Here is a 22,699-nt window from a genome sequence, read left to right on the forward strand (position 1 = left end):
CTTTGAAGAGAGTTCCAGAAATACATTGTGTAAGAACCTATACACTGAACTGTTTAGTTTCTAAAGATAATATTCATGCTTAAATACTCCTATATGAAACTTGGAGAGTATCCGTATGGTAAAAAAAAGTCGGGGTGGTCAATAAATTTCTGCTTATGTACATACATATGTACATATGTGTATAATTTTGGTGGAATATTAATACACAACTACAGAAATAAATCGACCGAATAACCTTAAAATGCTACAAATAAGAGTAGATACGTACCGTACAGGAATGTATCTATAAACTACATGCATAATACGAGTGTACTACATGTATCTACATATATCATATGAGTGCATATGTAACTTTGTATATACAAAACACTTAATACTATTCATGCTTATCTAAATCTACACATTAACGATTATACTTAAGCAGCAAATCGATCTGGTCACGTTTCTGTTTTGAAAAAGACAGTCGTATTGAATTACAAATTTTATATTATGTCCATGCACCAATGTAATTTTTGCATAAAAATAAAACAAAACTCCTTTAGGTTTATGAAGCACGGGCAATATTTTAAAGTGCTGAGCAAACAGCTCCACCCCAGACTTGTTGGGTTAAAGATTTGTTCACAAATGGAATCGGTTAAACTCTGTGGGAACGTGACATTTAAATTTCAATTACTTACAACAGACTTATTGGGCGTTGTTAAACACATTTTATCATTCATGTTCCAACCGAGTGCTGATCAGGACTGAATCATCTTGCCCCATAAATAATTTAAGAATGTCTCAAAACTTAATTAACTTTTTAATTGGAATCATAATTTTAATCTGTAAACCTCTTCTCCTTACTTCTACTCCTCCTTCCCCCGAAATTGCAAACTTTATCAACCTCTTCAATTCCTGCCTCGTCATACTGTTCGACTTTTCTGAAACGAATTGGTTCATCGATTCATTTCCCACGGTCCGAGTCAAGCTCAAGGTGCAACACTTCAATCTCGACTCGCCCGTAGAAGAGGCAAGATATTATGACGCCAGGATAGACCGGATCTGGACCACGGTGGTAGCAGCGCCAACTTATTTCCCCATACCGCGAACTTTATGCGCCGCCGAGTTCCATTTATACCCGCCGATTCACATCTCCCACTCCGAATCGGTCATCTTGTTCGGACAGGTAGAGATGAGTCGGGTCAAGCATATCGAAAACCCGCCCGACCCAACTAATTTCTGAAACCGATCCGAAAATAATTTCTGAACATGTTTAAAATCTGAAATTAATAAATCTGTTTAATAAATCTCTAAAATAATTTCAGATCTCGATCCTGTATAATAAGTACAGGGTGGTTTAATTGTCAGGTTACAATGGAAAATTTTTCAATAGGAAAAATTCGCAAATCTCAATTAGTTACCGAAATTTTGCCTCTGAAATTCAATATTTTAAGAATTTTGTCATCAGTGTTCCATGTTTTGATAAAAGTTTTGACAAAAATTAATAAAAATCTCAACCCCAAATCCGGAACTAGTGGAAATTTACGAATTTTTCTCATTGAAAAATTTTTCATTGTAACCTGACATTTAAACCACCATGTACTGAAACCCATCGATAAATTTCTGAACCCCATCGGGTTACGGGCGAATCGGATTTTAGCCGGGTTGACCTGAAACCCGACTCACCTCCAATAGGCGAGTCGGGTGAAACATTCTGAAACTCGGGCCCGCTAATTTCTGAACCCGATCGGGTTAAGGGTCTTCGGGTTTAATCAGATTGACCCGACTCACCTCTACCAAAAGGCTCCGCACGCACCGGATTAGCGTCGGTAACTCGTTTGCCGGAAGACTGGATGAATTGTCGAGACCGTTCAAAATTTCGGAACATCATTATTTTCGGATTCTTGTGACGAATGTGACAAATCCGAATCGTTGGGGAAAATGGGCAAATCCGCTAATTAAAGGAAAACGGGTCTACTACGTGGCACCAAGTTTGTTCGGAATTTTGGTGACATCCGCGAATTTTAAATTTTATTTCATGTGCGAAACTTGTCTCCATTGTTACGCCAAATTTATTCTGATATTGGAAAATAAAATTCCCTCCAAGGAAGCGATTGGCCGGGAAGTTTCGAAAATTCTGCGCGTCGTGTTGCACCGAGCATGGAAAATTAATCACCTTTCCCTAGACGCGGATACTGTAGAGAAGAAAAATCAGCAAATTATTAACGTCGTTAAGAATCAAGCGGGAAATTTGAAGAATTTATATTTTAGGGAATACAATTCCCAGCAGGACATGAATTTGGACCTTATCTTGTTTAAAGCGGCGTTCACTAACGCCACCATAACAGGATTTGAGAAACCCTGCAATGGCGAGTCGGATAATCAGATTTTGGAGCCAGATCTTGAAAATGGCGTCAAATACGTCAAGATGTTTATAAGCATTTATAACCCTCGGATAATGACTGGACAGTCAAATGGACCTTTCGTCGTGATGGATCTATTTTTCGCGCAAACTTTAAGCTATAAGGAGGAAGGGTTTGAATTTACGACGTGTCATGAAAAAGGGGTTTCATCCATGGGGAGGATTTCAGATTTGACAAGTCCGCTAGATGGAGCCACGTGGGTATTAATTTTATTGGCGGGATTAACAATATCTTCCGTTTTATCGGTTGGTTCGTCTAGTTTTTGGGAAAACTTGCTCCTTGTCGGGTATGCTACTCTACTCGAGCAGAGTAACGACCTATCAAAAAATTCTGGCGGGTCAAAAAATAATTTGAACCCTAGCCTGTTTAGCTATATCATTTGCGGAGTGTGGATTCTGTGCGTGCTTGTGCTAAGTAACTCGTACAAAGGAGAATACATCAAACGTTGCACGGTGCCCCCAAAGTCGCCAATATATTCTAAATTTGAAGAGTTGGTCGACAACCAATTCACCGTTTTTACCCCGCCCACCGACGTCTCGTCGTACATGACTGTCCTAAACCATTCCCAGTCTGACATGGGGTTCGCGTATTTTTCGGTGTTGTCCGTATTTCAGGAATTTTTACAGAACAAGGACGCCAACGGGGTAAAAATCAAGACAAACTCATCCGCATTCAAGACGGTCATCGAATTGGGCAAGATTACCCGAATTCCACCAAATTACGGAAATATTTCCTCGGGAATGTATACTTTCACAGATGTGATTTCCGATTGCGACAAGCCTATTGCAATGGCGGGATGGACGGATCACGTGGAGCGGGTGTATGCCCACTTGAAGGCGAAGTATCCACGGAGGGCAGTGAGCAAGAGTGAGCACCCATTAGGAAACAGGTTGGCGAAGGGCTGGGCAATCTTCAACTGGGGGGATGACATCGTGCTAGATCGAGTTTCGCGGTTAATGACGTCCGGTCTGGGTCAAAAGTGGTATCGCGTCTCGAAAAAAAAGAGATTCAGAATTTTACCAGAATTTCTGAAATGGAGAAGCAGACGTGGAAAAGTTTTGGGATGGGGGATAACTTAAGCGGGATTTTTACCGTGTTTGGAATTCTTTGTGGAATTGTGATGATTTCATTTTTTGTAGAGATTTTGGCTTTGTTACGGCAAGATTTCTGAATAAAGGGGGGATGAATTTAATAAAAATAGGTAATAATATTGAAAGATTAATAATATTGAATAATAATATTGAAATGATATTATTATTGAGATGATATTATTGATATGATTGATATTATTGAAATGATATTATGATAATATTATTTAATAATATTGAAATTATAATACGGATACAAATTGTTTCGCTGCCGAAAAAAAAATGCATTAGAATTAAATAGATGCAAATCAGAACTCAAACGCGCGTTTTGTGCCTTTGGGAATCATTGACTTACATACACACCCAAGTATTTAAATACAAGTCATGCTTCACCACATACATATAACTATTTAAAGTTATTAATATCAACATATTTAACAAATTTCGCGTGTATTATCACTTTTCCAGAATCAAAAAGGATAGCTAAGTACGCATTCAAACCATGTATGAAACAAGTCCTCGTCAATCGGCACTCATTAACGTAACACAACACTTTAAGCACCTCATAAACAATATAATAGCATGAATACATCATTAAAAATTCGAAGGTTAGCATAATAGGAGTCCATATTCAATTCATCCCAATTATTTCCAAAGATAGAAATTATGGTCCATTATAGTTTATGTGTGTTTGTACTGTTTCAAAATTATTTGCATAAAATTAGTGCACATGCCCTACTTTTCCTTCTGGTAGGGAACCAATTTTCAAATCGGAAAGAAGTTAGAAAATATTATGCAGCTTGGCACATCTATAATTTTCTTCGCTCTGATTTCAAATTCGGTAAAAATGAAATTAATTTTAAGGATTACCGTAAAACCTCTATTTATAGCCCTATTCTAATTATAGCCGGTCTCCAAATATAGCCGGGTCTGGAGACCAAGATTTCAAAATTTTAGCCGGGTCTCTATTTATAGCCGGGTCCCTAATTATGACCGGGTCTCTAATTATGGCCTGTATTTTTGGCTGTGTCCCCGTTCATACCCGATCCTAGAAAAATACTGAACATCCGGTTAATCAACGAATAAGGTCAAAATTTACAGAATAATGTGTTAAGATCTTAATAAGAATGCATATAATCACGACAGCAAGTTTTTAAAAACTACAAAACCTCGTTTAAAGAAGTAGATTTAAAGCGAATATTTAACTGATTTCATATTTTGCTGAACAAAATAACTCAAATCGAGTTAACATTAATTATTCGCTAATTTTATAATGACTTAAATTAGGGCGGACCAAATTTTAGCCGGGTCTCTAATTATAGCCGGTCTCTAATTGTAGCCGGGTCCGTGACACCCAGTTTTGGATTTTAGCCCCGGCTATAAATAGAGTATTTACGGTACCTACATATATAAATTGTATCCGGTTAAAATCGATACAATGAAAATCAATTTCAGAACAGCAAGAAGAAATTAGCGACCGATGTCGTCCAAGAAATAAGCAAACATTCCTCCTGTAACGGGGAGGACATCGCCATTCCACCGGAATGGATTACCGGCGTTGTTTTAGCAACCACGAAATGTTTCGAAATCCAGAATGATGAGGTATTTTTAAAACTTATTCAATATTTCTTCGTGTTCAATGGGTACAGATTCGTAAAAATCGTTACCTTAATAACGCGATTTTTGCTGACAAAATGTTATAATCTCGTAACCATTTTACGATTTGAAGAATACTAAGGATACGAAGAAATAATGAATATCCTTAACAAATCATAAATTTGAAATTTTTTGCACTAATTATTTGATTTTTAAAGTGTCGCCTACTCTGCATCGCGATGAGTTACGAGGGTCTCATTCAGAATGGGAGATTAGATAAGAAATTTATGCGGAAAGAGGCCCACAAAATTTTGTTGAGTAAAAGGAACGAAAATTGGATGGATTATTTGCTCGATGAAGCCGAGAAATGTGGAGATGCTTGTATTTTTATTTATTTATTACTGATTGATTTCTTACGTTATGAATAAATTTGAATCGTGCTTATGTATGTATGTAGTGCCACAGGTGCAAATGCCGACACCTGAAACAGAATCGTGTCCAGAAGTAACAGAATTCAGGGACTGTATAGAAGACAAGTTTGAAATCGCGTGTAAAGGGAAGAAACAAAGGGTGGATGCATTTTTAGACGGGATGGATGAAATGTAAATGAATACGTACTTATAATACACCCGTTTATATGCGACCGGTTAATTTGTTCCCCTTGATAATCTAACACTAATTAAGTACACCTTATATCCTCAAATCATACGAGTTATATATATGGGTAAATCAGCTATAATCTCATATGTGCATGGTGCTTCAAAAATGCGAGAAATGTTTTATATTTAAATAAGATGGGATTGTGTTGTGAAACATTTTAAAAATTATACTTACATGTGACAGCACGGATCAAATTAAACTAATCCTAAGATGAGATTTATTCAACGATTAAAAGTAAATACTTAAATACTTTAGTAATTATAAGAATATGAATGTTGTGTAACGGGAAAGGTGAAGAAAGTTCATAAATTTTCTCCGTTGTTTTATGTAGTTATGTTACATTAAGCCAAGCTCAATAATATTTTCCGGTATGAGTAAGGATCCGAATTACAATTTAAATCAGGTCAACATTCATTCATCATTTACGGTATATAACAATTGATAAGTTGTATTTACATGTATCAATGCATGTCCATTGAACATTTATTTCTTACGATTTTTGTTAAACAAAGGATGTGATTTAAATTTGACTTACAATTTATTTATTTAAGTCAGGTCGTCGGCCCAGCTTAATTTTCCAACCATCACTTAAAGCCACGACAATCTATAACTTGATATCTAAGGTATTGGGGGCATTCACAGCGAGTTAGCAAAAAAACAAAGTTCGCAAATTCGTCGACAATTTTGACTTTAAAATTTATTTGCGAACTCCGAGGCTAGTATTTGCATAATACATACATACGTATGTACATACTAGCTAACTAAATATGCACTACATATTTACTTCGCATTTTTAAAATTATGTTGCGACGCGAAAATACAAACTCTTAATGAATATCCCTATTAGATTTGTGCCAACATAGGTACGTATCTATGTCTGAACTTTTATTGTTTAGCTATTTATGATGCAAAGAACGTGACTAAATTTGAATTGCAATGATAATGTATTAAAGTTAGGTCGTTGTCCCAACATTCACCCATCACTTTAAGTCATGACAATTGATACATACTTATTTGTGCCAATACGTATCCATTTTTCAAGAAGTTTTCTTCTCGGATTCTCTTGGAGGTTTCATTTTGTTCCGGAAGACTACAATTTGCACTCTGGAGTAGTAAATTTTTCGTGAAATATTGAGTTGTTGCTAAAATCAGATAAAATTCAGTAATGTCATTCGATTACCAGTTTATGTATGGTATATTAAATTAATATATTATTAATTGCGAATCACACCCTGACAACCTGGCCGATTACTTAATAAAAATAGTCAAAAATGTAAGTACATTGATAAAGATAGTATGTAGATATTCATTTTTTACTCTGATTGTAGATCAAAAAACGTGGCGGGAGCTCAAATTCAACCGTGTCGTAACCGCGCTTAAATTTATGCGAGCTTCTGAAAAAAAACCATGAAGCAATCCACCTACACAATTAAATTTACTACGGTTTTCTTCATCTGCTTCTCCTTGTACCTCATCCTTTATCAATTCCACTTCAAAAACGAAACTTCCACCCTGACCGACTTACCGCCCCCTCTAGCAGACACTGGCATTAAAGTCTTAACCAGCATGTTGAACCTTCCCGCGTGGTACCGACTTAAGGACTGGGGCTTAAAAAAGGACCCTGCCTACGACAACGTCACCATAACCACGCGGGGCTACGACCAAGAAGAATTGACCGCCTGGAATGAATTCTTTTTCGGCACCGGGGCCGGCCTAATGCTCGAATTGGGCGCGATGAACGGCCTGAATTCCAGCGTGAGTCTCTTTTTTGAACAGACCGCGCATTGGCGGTCAATCCTGATTGAAGCTAATCCCACCCTGTCGTCTCAAATACATAAAAATCGGCCCGATGCGATCAGTTTTAATGCCGCGATTTGTGACCAAGTTCGCACCGTGCATTACAAAGATGAAGATATTACGAGGATCCTAAAATTATTACGATTCAGTGCGTCCCTCTTTCGCATCTTTTAGTTCCGCTGGGAATTCGGCACATCAATTTTTTTCTGCTGGATGTAGAAGGCGGAGAATTAAGGGTTTTGGAGGGGGTTGATTTTGACCAAATTTCCTTTGATGTCATTGCCGTGGAGACGGATCGGGGTAACGTGGGGCCGGAGGAGGCTGCTATGTATGTGGATGAAGTTATTGATTTTTTGACGGATAAAGGGTACACCCTTTGGGAGAGGAAATTGGGGAGAAATTCGTGGTTTGTTTCACCAAATTTTACACGATTTAATTCGTCTTACTTAAAATAATACATTTGCGAGTGGTGAACTTGTTGGAGAGTAAACACAGATTCAATAAAATTAAAATGCATATTGTAAAAAAATATCGTGTTGAACGATATATTATTATGTATGTACTTGTAAGCGTGGGTTTGATTTGTGGTGCAGACGTGCAAACACATTTGCCCGGAAAGAGGGGAAAGTTTCCAGGAAGTCTCGAGTATTATTATGAAATTTTCGAACAATTTTCAGAAATTTTTAATGTTTCCAGGAATTCTCATATTTAGTAAATTTTTACGGAACATATACATAAAAATAAGCAGCATTTAACTATCTACAAATAATTACCCTTGATTTTTTTCTGGAATATTAAACGCATAATTTAACTATGCACACGTATGTATTAAGAAACAAAACTGTTAATTCATAGCTAGAAACTTTTCGTAAACCTAAGAACTTTGTCAACATATTTGCATTTTTAAGTTGTGATCCCTTATTGATGTCGCCGATTCGTCGAATCTTAGCATAAAATCCAAATTGTAATTAATCGCTCCCAAGACGGGCCGGTTTCCCATAAAAAATCCTAAACTTCGAGACATCCAAGTTGTTTGACACCATTATATTGAATATATTCCTCTCAGATTCTTCTCTAACCTGGAAACAATCAAGAAAAATATACGTTATAAAATCGTATGAGTCAAGTTGATTCATGCTTGGTTATCGCGAAATTGAATAATTATAGCTTACGCGAAGACATGAAATGATAACGTCGTCCATGACATTCATCGCGAGTAGCAATTACTTCATCAGATCCAACTGGTCCTGTTTCAAATTGTGTTCATAATAGCCTTTGTATCCCAAAATTTCCAGAGTTTTCAGCCCTGAAATTGACAGAAATGAAATTGACATATTTATTATGGAAAAAATACTGCTCTCCAAATTTTTATATATTCCGGATACATGTATATACATATTTAATACACGTATATGATATATGTAATACATATGTATATACAAAAGTGTAAGTCCAATAGTATTTTACTGTTCAATCTGCTCTGATTTTTTAGTAAAAAATTTTTACTCCCTCGAACCGGAAATAATCTTCGAGTATGAAGAAATTAACGGAATCAAATCATGGTCTGAGAATTTTCGCAATTTAAAAAATTACCTTTGTACAATTCCCGTCCTTCCAACAGACCCTGAATGACATCCATAATTTCTTGTGGATAAATCGCCAACGACAACTCCATACATTTCAACCCTCCCCAACCCCCACACGCCTTAAGCACCACGCCCAACTTCATCCCACTCTCCTCCCCGCGGTCGTCCGTCATGCTACATGTATCCACACGTAACCTCATCAAATTCGGAAACGCAGTCTTCAAAGCATGTCAGCCTACAGACGAACGGGTCTATGCGTGTGGCGTAGTATTTACACGTGGCGCTGATCCGTTTCGCAAGCAGGCTATCTAATGAGAACGATAATTGGATAAGTGAAAAGTGGTCCTCGTTTAGGCCATACAGTTTGTACAGGTTCAACTGAAGTCTTGTGTTTGGAAGGGAGAGGGCGATTTCGTTCCAAAATTGGCAAACTAGTCGACAAGATTTCAAAGGGGTGGAGGTCTGTCTGAATATTTCCATCAAAATCTGAAAGGTTGCGAAATACTTAAACTGTTTAAATTAATATTGCAACGTTGTATTTATTCTTAAAAGATGTGGCTTATTTACAATTGGATTGTTTAGTGCCATTTCCTGTGCGCTTCTTTCCTCTGGCTGATAGAGTGAGATGTGAGATCTCATCTCCCGGTTTAGTCAGCTAGATTACCCGTATCGTTGTAAGTATTCTGAGATTCCATTTCGGCCACCCACCGGACAGAAATCTAAGTAAGTATTCCCACTTCTAGGAAATTGACCAACAAATCCATTCGAAAAAGCTGGCACTCACCTTTGTACAATTCACGTCCTTCCAACAGAGCTGGAATGGCGTCGTTAATGTCTTCTGGATAAATCGGCAGCGACAAGTCCATAAATTTCAACTCTCTCCAACCCCCACAAGCCTTGAGTACCACGCCCAACTTCATCCCACTTTCCTCCCCGCGGTCGTCTGTCCTGACATATGTGTCCACCTCCAGCCTCGCCAAGTTGGGAAACGCCACTTTTAATCCATCCAAAAGTCTGGGATCATGCAGCCCAAAAATCCTCAAGTTCTTCACACTTCCCAAAATCATCCCCGTGTCGGAAACAGTTTGCAAATATTCATGCAAACTTCCTGATTTTGTTTTATTTGTCTTCCCAATCACCAGAGTTTTCAGGACGGGCATTTTCTCGAAGTCGTGCAAGACGTCGTCGCACTGAAAAACGTCGAGCAGCAAGTTTCGATATTTTTCCAACTTCGGCATCTTCCTCGGGAACCGGAATTCTAGCCTATTCCAATTTCCAGAACCGTGGATGCCTTCTACTTGATCGGATTCCCCAAAGCAGAAGCTGACCAGGTTATCCGCTACTTGGTTAAGCATCCGTGAGAGCCGTCCAGGTTTAAAGCGAGCAATGTCTCGTGTTTCAAGGGCATCGGTTGAGATCGTCAAGAATTCAAGAGACTTAGAATTCTTAAAATTAGGATAGATTCCCCATGGAATTGTGACCTCTCTTAAATTTGGCGAGGCGATGATGACGACCTCAATAAAATTGGTACCCGTACGAACCAGTTTTTCCACTGGGGAACTGACTACAAACGATGTCAACATTGGTTTTGTTGGTAGCGCCTCCAGTAAAATTTCTTTCTCATACGGAAATCCGCAAACAATTCGCAACTGTTGCAAATTCGGACAGCAATTTCAAGACTTGATGGATATATTTGAAGCAGTCTTCGTCATCAATGGAAAGCTCCAAAATTTGCACGGTATCGCTGAATTTATCACAAAAGTGTGTCAGCCTGGAGGCGAAGACGTACATGCAGGTTTTCGGGTCGGGATCCTCTTCGTGCGATACCTCGGTGTCACATGTGGCGCTGATCCGTTTTGGGAGTCGTTCATCCAATGAAAAGAGTAGGGCGAAAAAGGAAAATGGATCCTCGTTGCGGTCATATCCGGGGTTCAGCTCTATTCCAAGTCTTGAATTTGGAAGGGAGAGGACGACGTCATTCCAAAAGTGACAAACTAGTCGACAAGTCCTCAACGGGGTGAAGGACATTTTAAATATTTCCGACAAAATCTGGAAGTTTGCAAAACAGTTTTTTAAACTATTTAAATTAAGATTACTTTTATTAATAAAAATACTAGGGTTACAAATTGTTTTTCAAGTTGTAAGTTGCAAGTTGCAACTTGTAACTTACAATCGGATTGTTTAGTGCAACTTCCTGTGGGGTTCTTTCCTCAGGTTGAGATTCCATTTCGGCCACCCACCGGACAGAAATCTATGGGTAGATGTGACCAAATTTACTGTTTTATAATGTTAATAATAAAGTTAATGTTAATAAATATTAAATAAGTAATATTTACAAATAGTGAATAGTTTGCAGTTCAATTTACAAGATAATTTCAATAGCAAGTATTATTTATGTATGTCTGCAATGTCTTACCAATTTTTGAGGTTGAATAATATACAAATTGATAGAGTGAATTTATTTTAATTTATTTTAAATAACTGGAAGAAATGTATAAAATATTTCTAATTTTTTTTATTCCTGGCGAGAACATGGTGCGCGCGGTTTAGATTCTCTGGGACCGTGCATGATGGAATTAAGCATGAAATTCTGATATTTATGGGATTTGATTTCAAAGAGCAACTTACTTTCAAAAAACAGTTGTGGTCCGGAACATATTTTTGGTGGTCACACTGTAGTGGTTCAAAAATTTATGACATGCCTTGTGCACGCTCCCTCTGCATGATTTTCAAGTCATAATATAATCCCCAGCATGCTTGCATTTTTTGGGGGGTGAAGCGACACGGTCATCGTATAGCAAAACCATATTGGTTTTTGAAATCTTCGCCCCAAACTACGGTCAAAACAAAGAATTCGGCACGTTTGTCTCTCCTCGTGGCTCCGTGACCTTATGACCTACAACGCCCATCTTCGAACTCATCCGTACCTCAAAAATTAGAAATACGTTGGCGAAAATTTCATGTCGAAATTCGAATCCGTTCTAAAAATATGGTGGATGGATACAGCAGACGGCCGGGCGGACAAGACATTTCCATAAAGGGATTTCGCTTCGCTTCACCCCTTTATAAAACTGAACCCCGCGGACCAGACCGTGTGTTCTCGAAAGGAATAAAAAAAAGTAGCATCTCTTAATTTCCGGTTGATTTACAAAATCATAAGTCTGAATAATATTCAACTTCAATTATTGGTAAGACCTTACAGATAAATATCTATTCTATTCAAATTCTATTATAAATTGTGCTGTAAAATCAGTGATTTTAAATCACATATTTATCTAAATATTCATAAATGCGTACATTCTAAAACAGTAAAATTTTGTTCAGACGACAAATTCACTCCGGTGGGTGGCCGAAATGGAATATGAAGAAAGAACCCCACAGGAAGTCGCACTAAATAATCCGATTGTAAATACAGATAACCCAAATATTCTTATTAAATATTTATGTATAACCTTACGAATAATTATGATTTAAAGGGTTATATTTTACAAATACTTTTTAACAGATTTTGATGGAAATATTCAAACAGAACTCCACCCCGTTGAAAACTTGTCGACTAGTTTGCCCTTTTTGGAATGAAATCGTCCTCTCCCTTCCAAATACGAGACTTTCGTTAAACCTGAACGAAAAATAGGACCGAGACGACGACCCCTTTTCCTTTTTCGCATTATGTTTCTCGTTAGATGACCGACTCGTGAAACGGATCAGCGCCAGTTGTATCAAGGAAAAGGATAACCCCAACTCCACCACTGACATATACACCTTCGCCTCCAGGATGACACACTTTTGCGATAAATTCAGCGATAACGTGCAAATTCTGGAGCTTTGCATCAATGCTGTAGACTGCTTACGATACATCCACCAAGTCTTAACTAATTGCTGTCCAAATTTGACACGATTGCGAATTGCTTGCTCATTTACGAAGACCAAGCAAATGTTAATGGACCCGCTGCCACCAAAGGCAAAGTTGACCTCGTTTCTATTTTATTCGTCACGGAAGCCACCGGTGAGTTTTATTCAGGCCGTTGTCAACGCCTCGCCAAATTTAAGGGAGCTTTCGATTCCGTGGGGAATCCACCCAAATTTTGAGAATTCTAAATCCATTGATTCTTTAACCATCGGAGCACGTGCACTTCAAGCACGTCGCATAGATCGCTTTAAACCTGTAGAGATGTCACGTATGCTGAATCAGATTGGCGATCAACTGGTCACTCTAGGTTTTGGGGAATACGATGAAGTAGTATGTATCACAGGTTCCGGAAACTGGGATAGACAGGAATTCCGATTGCCGAGGAAGATGCCGAAATTGCAAAAGTATCGGAACATGCTGCTCGATGTTTTTCAGTGCGACGACGTCTTGCACGACTTCGAAAAAATGCCAGTCCTGAAAAGGCTGGTGCTTGGGAAGACATACAGAACAAAGTCGGCAAGTTTGCATGAATATTTGCAAACTATTTTCAATGCGGGGAAGATTTTGGGGGGTGTGGAGAGTTTGAAGATTTTTGAGATGCATGATCCCACGCTTTTGGAGGGATTGAAGACTGCATTTCCGAACTTGGTGAGGTTGGAGTTGGATACGGGGGACATGACGGACCACCGTGGGGAGGAGAGTAGGATGAAGTGGGGTCCCGTGCTGAAGGCGTGTGCGGGCTGGGTGGGGCTGAAACACTTGTATTTATCGCTGCCCACGGAGTCAGACCTAGTTTTGGATGTCATTCAAGGGCTGTTGGATGGCTCGGAATTGTATAAAAGTAAGTAACAAAATTGTAATTATGCCAGACGAGATGTTATCCTCGTGATAACATCTTAACATAAATATTATTATTTATTATATAAATTTATATAATACTATGTAGTTAATGTGTAGCTTATTGATATGCTAATTTGTTTTATTTCTATGTTGATTTAAACTTAAGCGCTGAAAACGTTCGAAATGGGCCAATGCTGTGGAGATGACGTGACACACGACTTCACAGAGATCGAGTTAAACCTGTTTAAGCAAGTTCTCGTGGCGACGGATGAAATGGACGAGGTCGAAATTCACGGTATTTATGGAAGTTTTTTCATTCTGAGTTGGATTTAATAACTAAAAATTTAGTAATGTGATAATAAAATATATTTTTATCCATTTCGCATCTAGTTCAGCTACAAATCTGCTAGAGACATATTTGAATTCATGGAGTCAAACAACATGTCGGTGTCAAAGTTCAAAATATTTGTGGGCAAGGCGTATCCTGACCCTGACTATTAATTTTGTGCTAAAATATTTAAAGTGGATATGTATTAACACTCCTTAATACGTACAAAATAACTTTTAAAATTACAAGTTTCGCCATGCACCACGAATTGAATTATTAGAATCTTTTAAAAAGATTCTTTTTCACTCCATAATAATCAAATAATTACTTATCCTAAATGAAATGTTTTGTAGTTTAATTGTTGAATAAACTACGTCCTATCCTATTTATTTAGTCATGTGTTTAATTAATTGTATTAAATAAATTATGGACCTGGCGCAACGACCAGTATTAAATTATGCTCGATGCTACACTTGTCATTAGATCAAATCCCATAAATGTCAGTACATATTTCCTGACCAAAACCATCATGCACATTTATATGTTTACAACATTAATAAATATAATATGTACTTATTAGAGAGTTGGAGAAAACTTGGATTTCGACTGTAGACTGTACTCTGGACTCTAGATGATGACGTCATCAGATTTTTGTACTAATTCTACAGTCTACAGTACCCAAATTGAAACACGGGCTCAGTTTGTATTTTACTCTGGAAATCAGGTGTTGGTGAGTAAAATTCTCTCCTTCCCCTGGCGCCAGGATTAAATTTATTTACTCGCTCATCCCACTCAAATTGTTCTTTGCAATTTAGTAGTTTGAAATTAAACTATAAAATGTCTACTGTTACAAAGGTAATTACAAATTTTAAATTTGAAGTTTTGTATTATTCATATATACATATGTGGAGCATGTAAACACATTTGCATATGTATATATGTTTTCATGCATATATTTAGCTCGAACTTGTTGTAACTTACTTAACCAACCTAATATTTATTTTGTAAATTTGCAGTGTTCCAAAAAAATAGAGCGCAAACCCAACTCAAAAGAGGATGGGGATGAGTCTGAGACCATTCCCGTATCTGGACGGAAGCGGCAGTTTCGGTGGAACTCCGAAAGGGATCTAACAATGGTGACGGAAATCGAAAAAGTGCAGCCTTTCTCAGATTCGCCTAAAGAAAGTGTCAAGTTGTGGTCAGCAGTAGCAGAAACACTAAATACCACGGCGCCGTTGACTACATAGCAGTTAAAAGAAGATTTGAACGGATCTTAAAGGAATTCGAGAAACAAGATAAAATTCATCGTGATGAGTAAAAATACTTACGTTGATTTGAAATGCTTACTATTCATTGCAAATTTACCAATTGTTATTTACTTTTAGAACCGGCAAGGAAGAAGAACTCTCGGAACTTGACACAAAGTTGAGCAGTCTGAGTCCGTTAGTTCGAGATTTAGAGGACATCATTATAAATTCAAAGGAAAAGAAAAAGCAAAAGCTGGAAGTCAACAAAGAAAAGGCGGAAGAAATACGCGGCGCCGCGATGTCGACTGTAAAAAAGAATGGTTGGATTTAACTTTTAAATATGTCCAAACGGGTTATATTTGATACGAGGACATTAATTTTAGATGATCTCGGTACGCCTCCGTCAGCTCAACAATTCACCCGTAAATTAAAAAGAACTGGTGATGGTGATCTTGTTGAATTGTGGAAAGAAAAACAAGAACAGGACAACCAGAAATTCAAAGCAGAGCAGGATATTAAGGTAGAAGAATTACAGTTGAAGAATGCGACTTTACAATTTGAAAAAGAAAAATTCGAACACCAACGGCAACTTGACTTGGAACGGTTGCAAATTGAGAAGGCTAAACATGATTCTGACCAAGAAGAAAGGCGCCTTCAGCTTGAGACTCAGAAACTTATGCTCGAACTTCTCATGAAAAAATAACAAATGAATATGGAAAATAAATTACTGGCGCCAGTTTATGTAACATTTATTATAAATTTGGATCATTATTGACATAGCTCGATAATGAAGGAGGATTTAAACCGAAATACATTGATGTTTGAGACCCGTTTAAGCATGTTTTACAGTTTTTTAAAATAGTTGCAACAGCCATATATTTACCTAAAGGCTGCAAATATATTTTTTGATTTTTTTTTAAATCCAGGAAGGCAAATTGCTCGAAAAGTTCCCCAAACTCCCATTCAACGCATATTCTCATCCGGCTTATCACAAGATTGAATTGTCGATGTTGTGGGGGTAGGTCATTTCCTTGGTATGGTGTGATAAGATGTTGCTGCAGTGCATAACCTTTGTCTCCGTATAAATGAAGATTCTCGGCGCCGAGGTGGTTCTGAAGATTCCACATCAAATTGCTCTCTGCCAGCATGTAAGAATCGTGGCGTCGTCCAGATACAGGTCCATACAAATTAGCAATTAAGCCGTTAGGTAATACCACTGATTGATATTTGAGACCGTGTTGGCGCTTGTGACCACTGTAAACCTCTTGTTGATGTCGAGTTGGACGGCAGGTTGCATGTAACGTTCCTACATACATAGAACTACAATTGTACATACAATTATAACTTATAACAAACCTAAATATACCAGTCATTTTACCATCTATGAATCCGAAACAGGTTTGAAGTGCTGATCCTTTTGCTGTAATTGCATCGCTGTACGCTTTAAGGTGATCTACTTGAAGCCACCATTGTTTCCACGATTCTGTTAGCCATCTAAAGTTGTCGTAAATGTAGTCCAGGACGGTATTAAAAATATGAGATAGTTCTTCTTCACGCCTTCCAAATATAGGTTGCAAATCAAGAAGTCGGTTTGGATAAGCCAGGCGCCGGAGAAGTATGCAGAATCCTGGAATATCACAATTATATGTATTACAAGAGGTCATAAGATTTATCTTGCTCCTAATTACCTTCGGCGCCAAGAAACTTTAATCCTTGTGGGGTACGCATTTCTTTTGGAATTCGTAACACGTTGATGAGATTTAAAATCTCTTCCTTGATAAACCGGAAATCAGTATAGAAGCGGAAATCATAGCGGATGCGCCTCAAACTCGAATAATGGTGGAAATAACTTTTTTCGGCGCCGAATAGATTCTGCCCCCAAAAGTAGGGCGAAATCATCTTCAGATAATAGTGCAAGTTTTAAAAAAGTTCCCATGTCTAATTTTCTCAATTGTTGATTCACATGGTTCGCGGACTTCTACAATCAAATTTCCTACAGTATAAAATATTGGAAATTCTCCAGGTCTTTTGAATTTTGTACTAATTTTTGTACTGTACTGTAACCACAGTAAAGTACAAGTAAAAATCCAAAATATCTCCAACTCTCTATTATAATACATAAATTTTTTATGATCATTTACATAAACCGAGTATCCTTTATCTGTTGCATAGCCTTTCAATGTTAAACTGATATTAAAACCTTCATTTTAAAGTATATTTATAGAATTTAGGAATTAAATTCAGTACACTGCATACTCAAGAGTAAATTTTCATGTTAAAATTCTTGTGGAAAAATTACATAAAAACAAGCATAATTTACATATTTACTGATAATAATCTTTTCATTTTTAACTGGAATACTAATAACTTTATTTTAAGATACATATTCCTTCTATATAAACAATTAATCTCCGAATACATATGTATAGAAACTTGTCGTAAACCTTAAAGATATTTACAGATTTGAAGTTGTGATCTTCAACTGAACTAATGAGGTTGCTTGGTCGGCCTAAACATGAAATCAAATTTGTAACTAATCGCTACCAAGACGGGTCGATTTCCCTTCAAAAATCCTAAACTTCGAGGCATCCAAGTTGTTTGACACCATTATATTGAATATATTCCTCTCAGATTGTTCGTAAAACTGGAAACAAAACCAATAGAAATATGTATTTAAACGATACAAGTTATGGACCAAGTGAATAAGAAATTGATGTGGATAGTGGATAAGAAACTTACACGAAGATATGAAATGATGACGTCGTCCACCCCTTTCATCGCGAGGAGCAGTTCCTTAAACAGATCCAACTCTTTCCCTTTCAAATCTTGTTTCACATTTGTCTTGTAGGCATTGTTTCCCATAATGTTCAAAGTTTTCAACCCTGTAGTGGGCAGAAATTTAAGAAATTGGCATATTACATATAGAAATTAGGGAACATTCATAAAACACGTAACGCAAAATTGTCCCTCATCTCAGAAAATTTTTAATTTGAAACCCTCACACTCGCCTTTGTACAATTCCCGTCCTTCCAACAGAGCTGGAATGGCGTCCTTTATTTTTTCTGGATAAATCGGTAGCCATAGATCCATCCGTTTCAGCCCTTCCCAACCCCCACACGCCTTAAGCACCACGCCCAACTTCATCTCACTTTCCTTCCCATGGAAGCCCTTAGTGATACACGCAACCTCCAATTTTACCAAGTTGGGAAAAGTAGTCTTCAATCCCTCCAAAAGTCTGGGATCATGCAGCTCAAGAATCGTCAAATTCTTCAAACTTCCAAAAATCTTCCCAGAGTCGAAAATGGGTTGCAAAAATTCTTGAAAACCTGCCGATTTTTTATTATTTGTTTTCCCAATCACCAGGGTTGTGAGGACGGGCATATTTTCCAAGTCTTGCAAGACATCGCCGAACTGAAAAACATCGACCAGCACGTTTCGATACTTTTGCAATTTCGGCATCTTTCTCGGTAACAGGAATCCTATTCTAGTCCAGTGTTTGGAATCGTAGATGCACTCTACCGCATCGGATTCCCCAATGCATAAGCTGACCAGGTGATCCGCAACTTGATTAAGCATACGTGAGAACCCTGAAGTTTTAAATACAGCGAAGTCACGTGCATTAAGGTTATCCAATGCAATCGTTAAGGAGTCGAGAGATTTAGAATTTTCAAAATTGGGACAGATTCCCCATGGAATTTTGACCTCCCTTAAATTTGGCGAGGCGTTGACAACGATCTGAATAAAATTCGTCAGAGTAGGAATCGGCGCCCTCAGCGTGGAGTTGAGTAGAAAAGATTTTAGCTTTGGTTGTGGTGGCAGCGGCCCCAAAGTTTTCTTCGAGCTCGGAATCCGAATTTCGCAAAGAATTCGCAACTGCTTCAAATTCAGGCAGCAATTTGTTAAGACTTGATGGATGTATTGAAAGGTTTCTTCGTATTCGATGGAAAGCTCCATGATTTGCACGTTATCGCTAAACTTGTCACAAAAGTGGGTCAGTCTGGAGGTAAAGTGGTATATAAACGTGAAGGCGGTGGGACGCCACCTAGGTGCTTCCAACGTCATTTTTTGATGCCAGGATATGTGGGGATTGGTGGTGGCGATGATGCACGGTGGTGCACCACCGTCGTGGAGTGAAGCATGCACTGCTTGGCCGGGCATCAGCCACCACGCGCTGCGTGAATACTCCCGATTAAGGGGGAAAAATGAACCCTCTATCGATGCGTTTTTCCTTATGCACTTTCCCCGAACCCTTTCTGGCACCTCCAAATCTCAAATGACAGTTGGGTTCGCCGCGTGAACTATGCAGCTTTATTGAATCAAAATCTATTTTACTTTAAATGACAGTACAGAAATATGAAATATGTAAAATTGACTCTTTTATTGGCTGTTGACTGGACTATTGGTTCGGGCGTTTAGTTTTTGTCGACTCATTCTTTGGATGAAATGTGTTAAGGTTCCATTGCATGCGGGTGTTTGGATTTTTGTGTCTCAAGTTTACCTTCTTCTATTTATCTAAATGATTTTGAAACTTCTCGCGTTTTTGTACGAAATGAAAATTTTATTTCCCTTCTGGGAAACAAGCCAAACGGATTTGTGAACTTTTCCCTTTGCAAAATTTTCCATGGTAGCTAGACATTTACTTAAAACGCCATGTACACAAAAAGTTTGAATGCAGAAACATATTTAACATATTTTACGCTCAAAGTTAAAATGAGGTGACACCCACAAATAACTTCACAGTGTATACATGATACATGCATGCATGTGTCATTAATATCGTTGGATTAACAATTCATATTATTGTCATTGCGTGCTTATACATAATTTCTACATTTAATATTAACTTCAGTAAATATTAATAGTCCACTTTACAATACCAATAATGCTTCCACCTTCCAATTCAATTGGTTTCGGACATACAGAAATATGTATTTAGGCGTTAGTCACTTAACAAATTAGTTTTTCATATCAATTGCATTTATCATAAGCAACGAAAATGGTTCTTTCCTCACATTCCTTGGAGCCTAAAGTGGTGTTTATGCTTCACGTCATCGTCACGTACTCCTTCAAATCCGATTTTTTGATTGGCTGGACGAAATGATCACTACGACAATTAACAATTTTAACCAATCAAAAAATCGGATTTGGAGGAGGACATGACGATTACGTGAAGCATAAACGCACCTTAAGAAATCATAATGGTCCAAATTTGTGTAACCCCCAAAATACCCGGATTGACCAAACAGGTCCTTCCCTTTTTCAAATTCACGCGATCCCTTGCCCTGTGTCCCTTGTCATTTAAAGCCATAGTGAAAAAGGAACAAGTGAATTTTAATTTCAAACCGGGCGGAGCCACGTTTTCCGTAGCTTTAATTTGTGCGTTCTTGTTGAATATCTTGTTACTCTTTGGAGTCCTTAAGTATGGTGAATTACTTGAGTACGACGTGTTCCCTTGGTCTGGCATGTGAGCGAATTTTATCAATATTTCAGAATCAAAACTATGCAGGAGGCACTAAAAGCATCCTTTTCTTGAATTGATCACGATTTGTTGCAATGAAATCCAACTTTCGGAAAAACTAGAATCCATAGGCGTCATATTTATGTTAATACATATACTCACGACAACGTCTTATTGCGAATTATGTACGTAAAAGACACGGGGCTCAAAAAATTATTCTTGCATAGAAATTCGCAAAGTATTTCGCCAATTTCTCAAAACTATATATACATACATCAAAGCCGTCTTGTTATCATATCCAATTTTAATTTAGTTTGTATGGGTTTATGAAATCTCGATCGCTTAGTGATGGAGAAGATGAATTTGTGAAATAATTTTAATTTCCGAATAAAATCATATCGTCATCCAGCAAAAGCTCAGTGAAATCTGGCAAATTTTCACGACTTATTGGCTAATATCTGTAGGCATAGGTCATATAGGTTGTCGTTGTCGTTAGAACGCTCAGTACATACTTACGTATGATTGCTCGAAAGTTAATCAAACATCAATTTATATTTCAGTTGGCCAGCACAAAATAGCAGGGAGGAAGCGAAAGAGGAAGTTTACAATGTAATGGATCACGTGACTGGGTTCACGGCCGGTTTGATAGCTTCGATCAGTTTGGTTTACATCGCAATCGCTCCGATCGATTACTTGATCGCGTTTCTGAAAGCATCCACGTTGACGAAATGGTTAAATAATTGGAATGAAATTGAAGACGATATGCAACAAATGGGTTTTACCAGGGACAAGATAGAGATTCAGAAATTTATGAAATACGTCATCCCATTTTTTGAATTTGCGCCAATACTGGTTTTCGGAAGTATTGAGACCTTCTTAACCTTTGACGTGAAGTACCCGATTCATTGCGTTTTGGTCATAATTTATAATTATCTTCCTCACATGTGCTACGCTTCGGGAGAATCGCAGGCTCTCATAATGCTGAAATGTTTGCAAGTCGAATTTGGCGAGGTAATACTTTAAAATATGATAAAGTGACATATGAGCGCCTCAGATTTCGAACGGACTAATCTAGGCTTGCAAAAAATTTAAAGTCTATTTTCCGTGAAATATTTGTGCTTCAATATATTTTGTATTAGAATTTTGATTTGCAAATTTTGTAAAAATTTGGACTACAAACTTGATAGGTTTACGGGATTTACGGATTTGACAATGATATGAAGGACCATAAGTGAATTGCTTTTCTATTAAATACATTTATTTCCAGAGTTTACAAAATACTTGATTTTTCAGCCAAAACATACCTGTGTTTCACTGCTCAAATCCGGAAAATTCCTGCTAAATTTCGACGCTTGATAATACATATGTAAAAGCACTATTTTGTATATTTTTACAATAAATAACCCGAAATTTGTACCTCAAAATCTGGGAATGCTTACTGGTCACTTAATTTCGTATTCTTCTTTGGGTGAAACAAATTTTACTATTGCGTACAAATTTTTAAATGCAATTCTCCATACAAGGTACGAACCCACATTGAGAACACGTTTGATGCCGAACTTATGCAACTAGAAGTTCGAAAGATCCATCTTCTTTTAATCAAGTTACGTTCGCAGGCTGCAATTTGTGGGGAATATTTGGCCCCACAACAAATGCTTTCCATCTTTATGACGATGTATTTCACGGGAGGGTCGATCTTCATCTTTGTCTCCGTCCTGAGTGACCAACCAGTTGGGGACACTACAGGCGTCTGGATCACAAACGGTTTCACAGGAATGTGGGTATTG

At 37.7% G+C, this 22,699-nt stretch overlaps 2 protein-coding genes and 1 long non-coding RNA gene across 4 annotated transcripts; 2 read left to right on the forward strand and 1 right to left on the reverse strand.

Moving 5' to 3' along the window:
* The first annotated feature begins 6,810 nt into the window (after nucleotides 1-6,810).
* Nucleotides 6,811-7,884, forward strand: LOC118435886. Its single transcript, XM_035852392.1, has 2 exons — nucleotides 6,811-7,019; nucleotides 7,075-7,884. Exon 2 carries the CDS (start codon nucleotides 7,154-7,156, stop codon nucleotides 7,715-7,717), a length of 564 nt encoding a protein of 187 aa, XP_035708285.1. The 5' UTR covers nucleotides 6,811-7,019; nucleotides 7,075-7,153; the 3' UTR covers nucleotides 7,718-7,884.
* A 271-nt stretch (nucleotides 7,885-8,155) lies between these two features.
* On the reverse strand, nucleotides 8,156-9,616 carry LOC118435887. The gene is made up of 3 exons (XR_004835051.1): nucleotides 9,137-9,616; nucleotides 8,716-8,849; nucleotides 8,156-8,622 (listed from the first exon to the last, which is right to left on the reverse strand). It is a non-coding gene; the product is annotated as an uncharacterized LOC118435887 (long non-coding RNA).
* A 2,552-nt stretch (nucleotides 9,617-12,168) lies between these two features.
* LOC118435785 lies at nucleotides 12,169-14,507 on the forward strand. Of its 2 annotated transcripts, XM_035852202.1 has the most exons (5): nucleotides 12,169-12,317; nucleotides 12,454-12,534; nucleotides 12,635-13,880; nucleotides 14,046-14,174; nucleotides 14,270-14,507. In XM_035852202.1, exons 3-5 carry the CDS (start codon nucleotides 12,905-12,907, stop codon nucleotides 14,287-14,289), a joined length of 1,125 nt encoding a protein of 374 aa, XP_035708095.1. In that variant the 5' UTR covers nucleotides 12,169-12,317; nucleotides 12,454-12,534; nucleotides 12,635-12,904; the 3' UTR covers nucleotides 14,290-14,507. The 2 variants fall into 2 exon arrangements, with proteins under 2 accessions (XP_035708095.1, XP_035708096.1); XM_035852203.1 differs by having other exon boundaries at nucleotides 12,169-12,534.
* Nucleotides 14,508-22,699: the final 8,192 nt, after the last annotated feature.

Source organism: Folsomia candida, unplaced genomic scaffold, assembly GCF_002217175.1.
Source record: "Folsomia candida strain VU population unplaced genomic scaffold, ASM221717v1 Fcan01_Sc005, whole genome shotgun sequence".
NCBI classification, from domain to species: Eukaryota; Metazoa; Arthropoda; class Collembola; order Entomobryomorpha; family Isotomidae; genus Folsomia; species Folsomia candida.